Genomic DNA, 14,072 nt, shown 5'->3' with positions numbered 1-14,072 from the left:
GGTGATGGCACTCAAGGGTTACTCCTGGCTCTGCACTCAGAAATCACTCCTGGAAGGCTCGGGGGATCATATGAGATGTCAGGAATTGAACTCAGGTCCTTCCCAGGTGAGCTGAGTAAAAGGAAAATGCCCTATAGCTGTGCTCTCTCCAGCCCCTCATTTTATATTAGAAATGTCACTAAAGTATAAAAGTCAAAGCACTGAAATTTTAAATATTAAAAAATGGAAGAAATATAGAATTTTATTGTAGCCTTTTTAAGTGGAAAGAAACAGGACCAGAAATATAGCACAGGGGCTAAGGTATACCTCATTTCAGAGCCAACCAAGGTTTGATCCTTAGCACCATATGATTTCCTGAGCATGACCCAAGGAACATTGCCTCCTTCAGCTCCTCACACTGCTGAAGGGCACCACTTGGACTAGAATTATCAGGAAGTGCTCCCAGACTTCCTAAGCACAATTTGGGACAACCTCCATGTAAAATAAAAGGATAAAAAATATGAACATTTCTAATCAATGGGAAGAATATATTATAGGTCTCTTTTCTTGAAAATAGCCTCACTTCAGGGGCTGTTCTCAGAAAACTCCACATGCTAGGACTTCTGGGTGTCTTCCACTGGTATGTTGGGGGCTCTGGGCAGGACAGCTAGCCATAGGCCTCCTGGCTGACCACTTAGTCCAGGGAACTTAGATTTCCCCCCCCCCCCACGCCAGACTGGTCTTCAGGGCCAGGCCTGGTAAATAGGGCCCTGTGGGGAGGGTTGGGGAAACAAACTCCTGTCGTATGCATACTGGACCCCACTCAGGGTTTCTTTTCTTATTAGTATTCATTTTCAAAAGCACGCGGGCGCAAATGTGCCTGTGTGATATATATACTTTTTAACTTCACCCAAAATTGTTCTTAATTCTTAATTGTTTCTAGGGAAAAAATGGAATGCCATAGATTTGGAGGATAGCATTCAAATAGGTCTCTAAAATCAGTGTATATGTAGACATGACTTCCTATACAGTGTTCCTCTCTGACTGTCAAGCCTAATCCATAAACAATTCATCTATACAATGTATATAGCCCCTCTGATATATTTCCCCTCCCCCACACCAGAGCCCCTTCTACTCCTTCATCTCCCAATCTGGATTCGTTATCTTCCCTTAATTAACCCTCTTTACCCTCAGTTCTTAACTTGTTAGGCACCAAGACCGACCTCCTGCCCCAACAGATTCTGCCTTTTCACACACCCCTACAAAGCTCATTTTTTCTCCTTAACTCTCTCACCCCCAACCATCAGTACCCCACATTTACTCTTTTTAACTTCAGTACTGCACAGTCCTAATCACAGACCAAAATCGTGCATTTGATTTAACAACCCCCAACTATTTCAAAAGACAAAATGGACCCATATGTCTTTGAATATTTTATGTGTATTTCCTTTAACAACTATAACTCTTTCTAACTATTCTTTTACCGTGACGATTCTTCCCACTGTTTATCTTGTGTTCTCTTTGTGAGCTGTTCAATAAGGAATTTTGGTGAAAGAGTCCCATAGTTTAATGCTTATGATTGAACCATGTCATGGGGATTGTTGAACTTGTTCTAACGGTCCCCATAAGTGCCGATAACGCCATGTGGCATTGTTCTTTGTTTGCATAGGCACATTAAAATGGGAAAATACTACACATACAAATAATTTCTTATCTAATAGAGATTGGAACACACAAATCTTGTAGTGCAATGGGACCTTACACCCTGAACATTGATATAATGACCAGGCACAGGCCTCAGAAGAATGGGTATTCTCCATTCACCCCTGAACCACGGAAGCTGTCTAAGAAACATACAAGGTTTGTTATAACAACATCTGGAAGCTATCTTCTACCAGGGAAGACCCTACCACTGCTCTGACATAGACCTGCTCAAAAGAGACTTCCCTTAACACTAAGAAGACTTGACAACAACAACGACCTGCTTACAGGACAGGGCTCTCTGCATTGCCCTTTAATTGTGAGGTGAAATGAGAGGACGCTCTGCACCATCCTGACTGCAATGTAGGATATGCAGGTTCCAGGATCTTTAATACAGAAACATGATACCAACAACTGAGACTGTGTGAAAAATAAAAGTGTAATGGCACTACAGACAATGACTTGGATTGGACAAACTAGTTTGTCTAGAGCAAGAATTGGTCTTATGCCAGGAAACTTCAAGGGTAGGGTCTCCTTGTATTTAGGCCAAGGCTTTTCCTTTCCATGTTCCTCATATTTTGGTGGGCCTATGCAAACAATAATTGCCACTCTAACACCATTTTACTGTGTTCCTTTGACTCTAATCCTTAAGAAAAAGCAACCCACTTAAACTTTTGAGGTTAACTTAAACTAATATGCATGTGCATGGAAATGTAAAAAAGTACTTTGCCTTCAATGTTTAAGGAGTTACATAAGTTACATAAGTTTTATGGTTTTAGATTGCTTTGTCTACTGCTAAGAAATGTTATGTATTACTATCTGGGGACTTGTGGGACAAAGTAATTGTACATGGGTTCTGTTTTATTTTTCTTAATGTTCTTTGGCTGAAAGTTTAAAGTTCAGATATCAGCAAGGGGATTTCTGAGAATTCTGTTTATGGGTGATTGTCCTTCCACTGTAACTTTACCTTGTCCTCTTTATTTGCATCTTTGTTCTCATAATTAAAAATAAAAAATTTAAAAAAAGAAAATAGCCTCACTTATTTCTTGTCTTTTAAAATTTATGTTCTCATTTGAATCAAAAATGTTTTATCAAAATTTTAATGTATAAACATTTAAAGTTACTCTTTTAAAAATATAATTTAAAATACAAACATAAAAATAAAACACTCACTACCTCTTATATGCTCACACTTCCTCTTGCAGGAAAGTTGTCTCTTTCCCTTCACCCAACAACTCATCTCTCCTCAACAATAAACACACACACACACACACACACACACACACACACACAAAATAGCCCAGATTCTATCAGCCCAGGCTCCTTGTCTTTACCACCAATTTACATTCCTGTTAACAATACCAAACAAACAACACATACTCCCTCTTAGCTCAGACTTCCTCCAGAAAAGAAATTGTCTCCTCTCATATACAAACTGACTACCCCTCAACAATTTACTGTATTTAAATTTTCTGAAAAGGGTAGTAGATGGAGGATTTTACAGATCAAATCAGGATTCTCATAAATATGGAACATGCCCCCTTACTACTGAGCTACTTACCTGACTCCTAATCCGGTTAGTAGAGTAAGTAAGTAAGTAGAATAAGAGACCCCTGACTCTCCTAGATAGTTCACACTTACATCAAAATTTATTTTTGTTTTTGTTTTTGAAGGAAAAATAGATTTATGTGGAGGTACTGAGGAAACAAAAGGAGAGACTAAGAAAGAGAGAAAGTAATGCACTCAAGAGAGAACACAGGCTTCTCTAAAGATAGAGAGGGCCCCAGTACATATCTTAGAGCGAATGGATGAAAACATGAAAGTACCTATCCCAAGAGGGGATATGCAGAAGAAGGTAGTTTGGTACCATTACCCAGGCACATGTGTCAAAATATGTTAAACTAAAATATTTTTTCTAGTTATGTATTGTTGAATTAAAAATATCAGGTATTAATAATTTAAAGTAGGATAAATTCATTATTGAATTTTATTAACTCATTCTACTGAGCATGAGTAGAATTTACTAATAAATAAGTACACTAATAAGGAGGATTTACAGTGAAAATATCAGTGAATTTTCTTCATTTCTATCTAATGAATAGTGTGAGTAGAGTGTGTGGGGTATGTGTGTGAGAAACAAAGGTTAGTGTATTTTGAATCTTTTTGATTGGTAAAAGACTTTTCTATAAGTGTAGAAAAACTTTTATGATATTGTTTATATTTGTTAATAGTAATCATCTCAAAAATAAAGATAATAATTTAAACTTACTGTGAGAACAAACTTCAGAGTCTATGCTTGACAGTCTTGGGTTATCTTTCTGCTATAAATACAAAAGGTCACAAATATGACTGTGAGGACTAGTCAAATTAGGTGCAAATGCTGATTTTCTCAAAAGAAGTACTTTAAATTGTATTCAAGTCTGCTAAATTTATGTCTTAAATAGCATTAATTTATAATAATTTAATAGTATAATAATTGTACAGTGTTTAGTATGCTAACTAGAATAGGATAAATTTTAATAATGGTAAAGTAGAAAGAAATAGAAGAGAATTATTTTGTAGTTATTGTTGGCAGTAGTGCCAACTGATCTTATATGATCATTTTTAAAAGTTGCAAATTTGCAAGAAGTTGAAGAATAAGACTTACAATCATAGGCCTACAAACATATAAACTATATTATGACCCCAGTAACATATATCTCAGAAAAAAATTTCAATAGTTTCCTTAGACACCCATGATGGCTTTTGCAATTACTAAAATATTCCTTGTTCTTAAGAAACAAGTGTGCATAACGTCTAATATTTTCTCTAAGAGCAGCATTCTTACTAACAAAATATGAAATTTTTCCTGCCCTATTTTCCTGGATAGGACTGAATAGCTGAGGAGATTTGCTATTTAGGAGTAGGTGACATTATAATGAACATCAGGCTACGGATACTCTTAATTAGTAAACTCCTGGTGGATGTGTTAGTGGCCTCTAGAATATGAAGTTCCCCATAGGTTCATTTTATCTCATGGCTTCCCCTTCTACTTCATATTAACTTTTGTCATTTCCATGCAAGGACTGATAATATGGCTTCTTGCCCTTATATACTGATGAAATTTTCTTAAAAGTAAAATTTGAATAAAAATTCATAGATAGTAGTTCTCAGGTCTTACTCCTGGCTCTTAGTTCAAGGATCATTCATATGTACAGGAAACTATATGTACTGTAAGGCATCCAGTGGGGTTTGCCACTGGTAAATGCCTTGAATTATATACTGTCTTCCTAGCCTTCCTTTTTAATATTATATTACTGCATTATATTATAGACACTTGTAGACAACATGTTATAGATGATTAAAAACAAAACAATTAAAATGTATAGCCCTCTGTTGAACATGTTGAATTCTCAGAAATACACAGCTGATAGGAAAATAAAAGTATTGCATATTCCTAAAATAAAATGTATTACCTTTCCTAAGAGGAAGCTAATTTAAGAGGTTTTCTGTGAATTGCATTACTTTATAAAAGTATAAAAAAGAGGGGCTGGAGCAGTGGCACAAGCAGTAAGGCATCTGTCTTGCACATACTAGCCTAGGACGGACCATGATTAGATCTCCCAGCTTCCCATATGGTCCCCCAAGCCAGGAGCGATTTCTGAGCACATAGCCAGCAGTAACCCCTGAGCATCACAGGGTGTGCCCCCCCCCAAAAAAAAAAGTGTGTGAAAAAAAGTCCCACAAACACATTCAGCTTGTCTGTATATATATATATATATATATATATATATATATATATATATATATATATATATATATATATATATATACCAAGCATTGAAAAATCATGAGTACACCAACTACTGCAGTGCTGAATATGGAAGTGTCAGGAGAAATCTGGTCATGTCACTTCTCTTTCAAAGCCACACCAGCTGCACCCACAACTTCTACCTTACCAATGGCCCAGCTTTACCGCTTAACAACTAATCTCTGCAGAGAACCCAAACCTACCAAAACTCCAGGGATGCCAGTATTGAGCTGACACCACCAGGACTTTTTTGGAGTTTCTGAGGGCACCTTCTTGTACTTCCAAAAGTCCTGGATGCCAAAATCACACTACAAAAGCTATAATATTAGCCACAAAGCTTGCCGTTTCTGGATTGTTTGGAAACTACAAAATATTTCAATACTGTCATCCTACTAAGAACATAAAAATTTAGACATCAGCATGAATTCAAAGTCATCTAATGTTCAGAAATAAAACAAATAACAGAAAATCAACCAGCAACAAATTGCTTGCTTAGCAAACCTTCTGACAATGACTAAATGTTATATATGGAGGCTTTTATAATATTGCTCTATAATTTCCTTATCTCTGCCTGTTGTCCCACCTACAACCTTCCAGGTGGGGCCACTTTTGAGAGCCTAATAAATAGTTGTCGAGGGAGGTGCTCAGGGTCTTTTGGGCAGCTAGCTGGCAGGCTCTGAGCTTTTGGAGCTGCTAGCAGGCTGACAAAAGATTCTGGTTCCAACCTTCTTGCCTTTTTACCCTCCTCTCTGTTTGGATTATTTGCCACGGATAACTATTACTAGGATCGCTTCCTAGGGGATAGGGGAATGGGAATCAATTTCTCATTTTGGAAGCTCTTTGAGGATCCATCGATAACCAGTCTAGGAGTAAACCTGAGTCAACAACTAATGACTCATGCAAGATACATTAATTTGTACAATTTTTCTTAATGTTATACTTTTTTAAATTGTTTTTATTAACACTTACCTACAAAGTAACAGTATAAAAATATTATTTGGGGAAGGATTGGATCACACTGGGGGCGCTCTGGGGTTCCTCCTGGCTCTGCGCTCAGAAATCACTCCTGGTAGGTTTGGGGGACCATATGAGATGCCAGAAATCCAACCCAGGTCCGTCCTGGGTTGGCCAAATGCGAGGTAAATGTCCTACAGCTGTGCTATTACTCAGGCCCAAATATTTTATTTTATGCCTGCCAAAGTGCTAGGCTTGGGAATGGGTGGGAATCTGGGGGCACTGATGGAGTGAATTTAATATTGGTAGTAAAATTGGTATTGGAAAAAATTTATTATGAGGATAAGTAATATATAGTCTTTATAAAAATAAAAGGAATATAAATAAACAAAAGTGTAAGAGTGTTGGAGTGCTAATATAGCAGGTAGAATGATTTCCTTGCATGTAACTGAATTTTGATCCCCCAGCATCCCAAATCATCCTGAGTTGACCAGAAAAGGTCCTTTAGTGTAAAACAGAAGTTATTCCTGATACCACCAGGTGTCTTCACAGGTGTTTACACAAAAATGTGTAAACAAAGTATATTTTAAATGAATACATTTTGTAGGGAGCCCTTAAGAACAGGCTGAAATGCAGGGCCTTGTGACAGGAATTGGATTCTGATTTGCCTGGAATCCTTTTCCCACTTTTGTCTTTGTCTGTCTTTGTCTTTGTGTATGCACGATCTCCCTCCAAGAAAGAATAACCACATCTTAATTGTTGTTTCCTGCAGGTAGGGGCACCCACAACATTTAACATGCATTTGGCTATACTATATAAAATGTAAGTGGCATGTCATGAGTCACCTGTCTCTTTGCACCATAAATTGATGTTATAACTTCTATACGATAACTTTGTAGCATTCTCTAATGCATGTATTTAACAACAAACATAGTTAGGGAATAACAAACTCCCAAAAGCAATAGAGTCTGAAAATTAGACTATAGAACTAAGCTTCCTAGAATTGTAATGTAGAAAGGGCAACAGTTTAGTGGAAGATGTAGTTTATGGATATTCATGTTGGAATGAATAAATGTTACTAAAATAAAATTTAAACATATGCTAAAATTTTAGTTTTCCTGTCTCCAAAAATCTCCATTTTCAAAATCATTTCTTAGCATCAATAAAAGTTTGATGATTTGCTATACTTTAACTGCTTATATTTGAATATAAATGCTTTATTAAATAATTTTTCTCATGAAACTATGTGTTTTCTGGTTGATTTTTCCCTTTTGTGTCTTCCCAGAAAAGAGGGGAATTACTATCTATATGTGAAGACTTTTGTAACTGAGAGTTCACAGTATGATTCATAAGAAATCAACTAAAATGCAAATTCAACTTAGGGGAACAGGGAGATAGTTAGCACAAGGTTCAAAGAGATGATTTGCATGTTTAGGGACCAATTTGCTCCCTAACACTTTAAGACCCCCCCTAAACAGCACCAAGTATAGCCCAGATAACTGCCATACATTGCTGGGGTGATACCGGTGGTTACCAGAAAAGCAGGGTTTAAGCAGCATCGTATCTTAGCATTGAACTGTAGGCCAATTGTCCACTGTGGTCCCCAATACCTTTATAATATATACAAGTGAGTGTACATGTGTGTTCCTGTATGCTTACTCACATAAAATAAGTACACATACAGTAACTAGTATTCTATATATCAGTCTGCCTTTTCTCTTAACAATATATCATTTACTTTATTATCAGTTTTTAGACTGTTGCATTATCACTCATTGTTTTCTTTTGGCTTTTAGATCACAGCCAACAATATTTATACCCGACCCTCTCTTAAGGTTACTCATTTGTAATAAGGCAGATCACAATGATATTTTTTTGGTAATAGGCATGATCTCTAGTCCTTTGAGTGATCTCATACTTTATTCTGTCAGTATTCTAAAGTAAAAATAGTTATAAAATTCTCATCACAATAGATAATGGTGCATTTAGTATCCTAGGACATCACTGCATTCTCTCTTACGTTCTCATTTAGATAGGTGAATCCCCATACACTGCATAAAGCTGACTAGGCTTACCACAAGGCTTGAAAACTGAAGTATATGCTTTTTATGCAAGAGCTATGAGTTGATTTCTAGCATCACATGGTCCCTAAGCACTGCTGGGAGAAACTTCAAGCACAGGAAGTAGGAGGACAGAGGAAATTGAAGAAACTTTTAAAAATAAATAAACTACTATTTCCTTGCATGCTTCTTGTTTATTGTGTTCATTAATGTTTTTTAGTCATTAATAACCTATTGGGGTGATAAATCAATACCAGTAATTGTTATCATCACTGAAACATAGACTTCCACTGATCTAAATTACATCAGCCATATCTTGATTGCTACTTATACCAAAGGTGGTATAACTGGATCTCAATAAATGATTTTATTCTCCAATTTCCATACACATAACTGAGGTTTAATTTCATGCCAAACATAGCACTTGTGATAAGATTAGAGGACATAATACATAGCACCTGTTCACAAAGAATTAAGTCTAAATTTCTATAAATAGTAAGTTGTATAATCAGAATAAAATAAAAATGTACACAAACTTCTTTAATGTACAATGATATAGATTAACAAATGATCAAATATCTGCCAGAGAAAACTATATACCAGAAGAATACTTTAAACTTTTCTAAATGTCCTTAGAATGGAATATTTTGAGTATGGCCTTACGAATTTGTTTTGTTTTCACACTGTAGATTATTGGATTCATTACAGGAGGGATAAGCAGATAAACATTAGCAATGAGAGTATGCACAAGGGGAGAGGCATGCTTCCCAAATCTATGTACCAGTGATAAGCTGATCATGGGAATGTAGAATATGGCAACAGCACTTATATGTGAAACACAGGTACCAAATGCCTTTTTCCGCTCTTCTGGGGAGGCAATGCTGAGTACAGAGTGAATTATCAGAACATAAGAGAGGAGGATCAAAACTGAGTCCAAACCAGCAGTAGAGATGACAATTGTCAGACCAAAAACACTGTTGATCTTGGTATCTGTGCAGGAAAGCTTCATCACATCTGGGTGAAAACAATATGAGTGGTGCAGAATATGACTACGGCAGAAGGACAGACGCTTTAAAAGAAGGAGTAAAGGCACTAGAGCTGTTGTCCCCCTAATAACAATTACAAAGCCCATCTTGATGATCCTTGAAGTAGTTAATATGGTAGCATATCTCAGTGGGTTACAAATGGCTATGAAGCGGTCAAAGGCCATTGCTAGGAGTACTGAGGACTCCATGAATGTGAAACCATGAATAAAGAACATTTGGGCAATGCAGGCATCAAAGCTGATTTCTCGAATATTAAACCAGAAAATACCCAGCATAGTGACCAAAGTGGAAAAACACAGCCCAAGGTCGGTGAAGGATAGCATGGAAAGGAAATAGTACATGGGTTCATGGAGGCTTGACTCTGTGATAATAACAAACAAAATCATGCCATTCCCAGATATAGCAACTGCATAGAGACAACAGAATGGTATAGAGATCCAGGCATGGTAAGCTTCAAAACCAGGGACACCAGTAAGCGAAAATACAGGAGGGTGTAAGAAGCTCTGGTTGAAGGACAGCATGATGTGTAAAGGAAGCTCGTTTTCTCAAAAGAAATAAACAGCCATATCCTGCAAAAATAGGGGAGGAAAAAGCTTTCACTCTTTCTACAAGTGAGACAACTTTAAGATTATTAGTAAACTTGTGTTTGTCAGTGGTAATCTTTACATAGATTTGAAATTAATTACTAGTAAACTAGAGAAGAGGCAAAGTAAACTGTAAGAGGTCACCAGAAAATCAGCTAGGGTTCCACATGAATAAATGAAGTGATATTCAACATATTTTCATAGACATAAAGAAGAGGAGTTTAGATTAGATAATGGAAATGTATTTTCCATTCTATGAGAATATGATTTTATGTACATGGACAGAAAGGACATTTCTGCACATATATTGAACAATGTAAAAGCTATTCAACCCAACTGCTTCTCTTAATTTTAAAGGTTAAATTTTGAATTTCACTAATTCTTTGTGTACCCAATTAAAGTAGAATAATAAGGATAATATGAAAAAATGTTTTTTACTTTGCATGTGTGAAGTCTTAGGTTCTGTCCCTATACCACAAAAATGCATACAGCTACACATACATAAACACAGAAACATCCCCAGCTGATACATACACACAGAAAGCATGTCTTCAGAATCAACTAGTTTCCTCTATATTATCTATAAAGCTAAATTTTTAGAACATCCTGTTTTTATCTATAAAATAAGAGTTGGTTTCTACAATATATATTCCTCCTTTTACCCTCATATATGCATGTGTTCTCTAAACCAATATATAAATAATTAAAATGTCAGTAAATGGTGAAAACAGAATTAGACCTAATACTTAAAAGGTTTTTACATGACTTCAGGAAAATTAAATATCTAATGTGATTCAATTTGCTGAGTTTTGTTTTTAATCAATGAATGGGCAGGCAATGAACTTCAACTTTAGTGAGAATAATTGGTTACACCTAGTGTGGTGAAAAGGGCATTTTAAAAGAAAAGGGAAAAATGTGCAACACAAGAAACCAGTTGTGCATTCACACACATCCCCAAAACATTAATACTTTTAGTTAGTTCATGGGGAGGGAATGCTTAACCAGGTAAAATTCACGAGTTTTGATTCAGCCATGACATCTGAGTTGGATAAAAAGTCTTACTTTTCTTTTATTATTTTTCTTCTTTTTGCTTTTAAATTGTTTTGGTACCACATTCAGCTGTGCTCATGGTTTTCTTCTATTTCTGCTCTCAGGGATCATTCCTGGAAAGGCTTTAGGGCCATTCCTGGTGCCAGGGACTTAAACTGGTCAGCTGTGAGCAAAGGTAAATGCCATACCTTCTGTACTATCATTCATTTTTTTGACTTGTCACTTAATTACTTGCAAAAATTAGAATATGTCCTTACCTTTACATTCCAAAAAAAAATGATGTCTGCTCTGACAATAAGATCAAGAGTGGTAAAATCGATGTCTGGGTTGAAGTCACATGAATAACAAAAATAGCTTGGAGTAAATAAACTTAAAGGGAACAAGAGTCTAAAAAAATGAATAAATAAGTGTAGTAGTTAATCCAGAGCAGCACCTCCTGAAACTAAAAGATAAAAACTCAGGTACAAGGGACCCCAAGAAAATAAGCTCACATAGGTTTTTCTCAGATTTCTAACCAAAGTCAGGAAAAATATGCCTTGCATGAAGGTTTCTAAGTATATCTATTAAATAAATGAACAAATTATAGCTAATCAAAATAACAGAAAGTAAATATTTTATAGCATATATAATGTCATTTTGGCATTTGGTTCCCTTAAATTAGAGAGGGTTTAGTAATCATATACATATAGTAAATAGGAGATAAACTACATTCTCTTTAATCTTTTATTAATTAGTATCTATACAAAATTTACTTATAGTAAATAAATCAATTTATTTCAATAATCAAATACTAATTAATCTATTAAATAATAATGAAGTCTAAAACAATCCTTACTACTATGAATTTGTTCAAATTTAATCCTAATATTAAAAGTAATTATTTCCAGATGAAGTTTTAAGAATCACTCAATCATGTGCTCTTTATACTCTTATACATAAGGATGTAGACGCTTAACTCATTTTTCTTTTTGTGATTGCAAATAAATTAAGTGTCATCATTGGATTATCTGTGTATTCCAATTACTCCGAATAATAATAATAGTGAAACTGATAAAAATGCCTATGTGCTAATTTGTGGCATTCTCTGTTTTACTCTCTCTTTTTTACTCTTTCTCTCCAGTACTCTTCATATTCATCTTTGCACCTTTTATATACAATTCATAGAATCAAAGGAAAATAGTAGTGTACTTCAATGTAGTGAGCTCTTATTAGTAAAATTTGTGGGACAAAATTTGTGTTTATAGTCAATGACTCTTAAATCACCCTTGAATGTTCTTAAACTAATGAGAAATAAATAAAACTAATGAGCATATATTAAGTAACTATTCTTGGAAAGGTATTTTGGAATTAGAAGAGGAAAATGGGAGGGGAGTACTTGCACCCCGTAGTGCTCAGGGTACCAGTAAGCCATGTGCCAGGCAAGTACCTTAACCTGAACTGTCTCTGTGTCCCTGGAAAAGTATTTTCACATGTTTCTAACCTATGGTAATTCGTAGATAAGAACTATAACTTAAACATCCTTGTAATTAAACCACATATAATTTCCAACGCAAAACTACACATCCATCACTAGCATAACAACATGCAATAGAAATCAGGAGTTCTCTTCAGCAGATGATAAAACTGATACAAAGATTAGAAAATCAAGATTTTAGAGAATTATTTATTATTTTCTCAAATAATCTAGCATATCAATGACAGGGCCAAAAATTAATTTTGTTTTATCTTGCTTCAAATGCTCTGTTTTGTAACTCCTAATTTTAAAATAATTTATTTGGGTTAGGGATGTGGTTTAGTGGTAGAGTACTTGCCTTATTTGTGAAATTCTGATTAAAATTCCACTATCAAAAAATATAATAAAGAAATTTGTTTAAGGTGAAGTAAGAAGTCCAGGATCATACTTACAGTCTACTTTCAGAGATATTTTGAAAATATAACTTTTGAGGTATAAAAATATATACAATATAAATATAGAAAACTATATGTATAATTATAATCTATAAATACAAAACTATAAATATAAAACTATAAATATTAGCTTATCTATTTCCTCTAAGATTATTTTGTTGAGGTTTTTTTACTCTCTGAAGTTTATATATTTCTGATATACTTTTAAAAAAAAACTTTATATACCAAAAATATCATCTAAAGAATTTTTGAGTCTCGAAAGAAAGAATTTGGTCCTAATTCATGCTTTCATGCTGGGGAATGAGAGAACAAGAAAGATAGAATGAGAGAGAGAGAGGGAGAGAGAGAGAGAGTTTCTCAAACCTCACCGACTTACAGGCATAAAGATCCTTTTCTCCTAAGGCTATAGAAACATTCTCTGTACAGTCTTGTCCTTTAAAAATTTTCTCCAAAGAGGTATCCCCCTTCACAGTCCTAGATAATGTACCAAATGTACTGGAAGTCCTTAGAATAGGGACACTACCAGAAGATTTGAGAGAGAAAGCCTTTATAAGGAGGTCAGAAGCTGCCTGGTGAGAACAATTTACTCAGAAGAAAAACAAATTCCTAGGAGAGAGCTTTATATAGCTGTGTCCTGCTAACCCTTTGTGTCTCAGAAACCAAACTACAAAATGTATTCTTTTCCTAATTTTATAATTATTATAGTTCATGGAACATATGTCTAACAGTGTTAATGTTTATTTTTTATTTTAATTGTTTTATTTAAACATCGTGGTTACAAATTTGTTCATTTTTTTGGGTTTAAGTCATACAATTATTAATGGTAAGGTGACTTGCCTATTAGTTTATGGTCTTGATATACAGTTATCACAGTTCATCACTACCAAAGCTTAACTTTATTTCCCTTCTCCAAAGGAGAATCCTAGAGATGAGTCACAATTCCAATTCTCATTCAAAAGAAATGTAACCACTGAGTAATAATAATACAAAGTTTTGGACT

The 14,072-nt window shown here is 35.0% G+C and overlaps 1 protein-coding gene across 1 annotated transcript; it reads right to left on the bottom strand.

Moving 5' to 3' along the window:
• Nucleotides 1-9,106: 9,106 nt before the first annotated feature.
• Nucleotides 9,107-10,051, bottom strand: LOC126018235 (olfactory receptor 51F2-like). Its single transcript, XM_049780379.1, has one exon. It carries the CDS (start codon nucleotides 10,049-10,051, stop codon nucleotides 9,107-9,109), a length of 945 nt encoding a protein of 314 aa, XP_049636336.1.
• Between the last annotated feature and the right edge of the window lie 4,021 nt (nucleotides 10,052-14,072).

The sequence above is a fragment of the Suncus etruscus genome, chromosome 9 (genome assembly GCF_024139225.1).
Source record: "Suncus etruscus isolate mSunEtr1 chromosome 9, mSunEtr1.pri.cur, whole genome shotgun sequence".
NCBI classification, from domain to species: domain Eukaryota; kingdom Metazoa; phylum Chordata; class Mammalia; order Eulipotyphla; family Soricidae; genus Suncus; species Suncus etruscus.
Note: the sequence above shows the minus strand (reverse complement) of the source record. Positions and strands in the feature narration are given on the sequence as shown.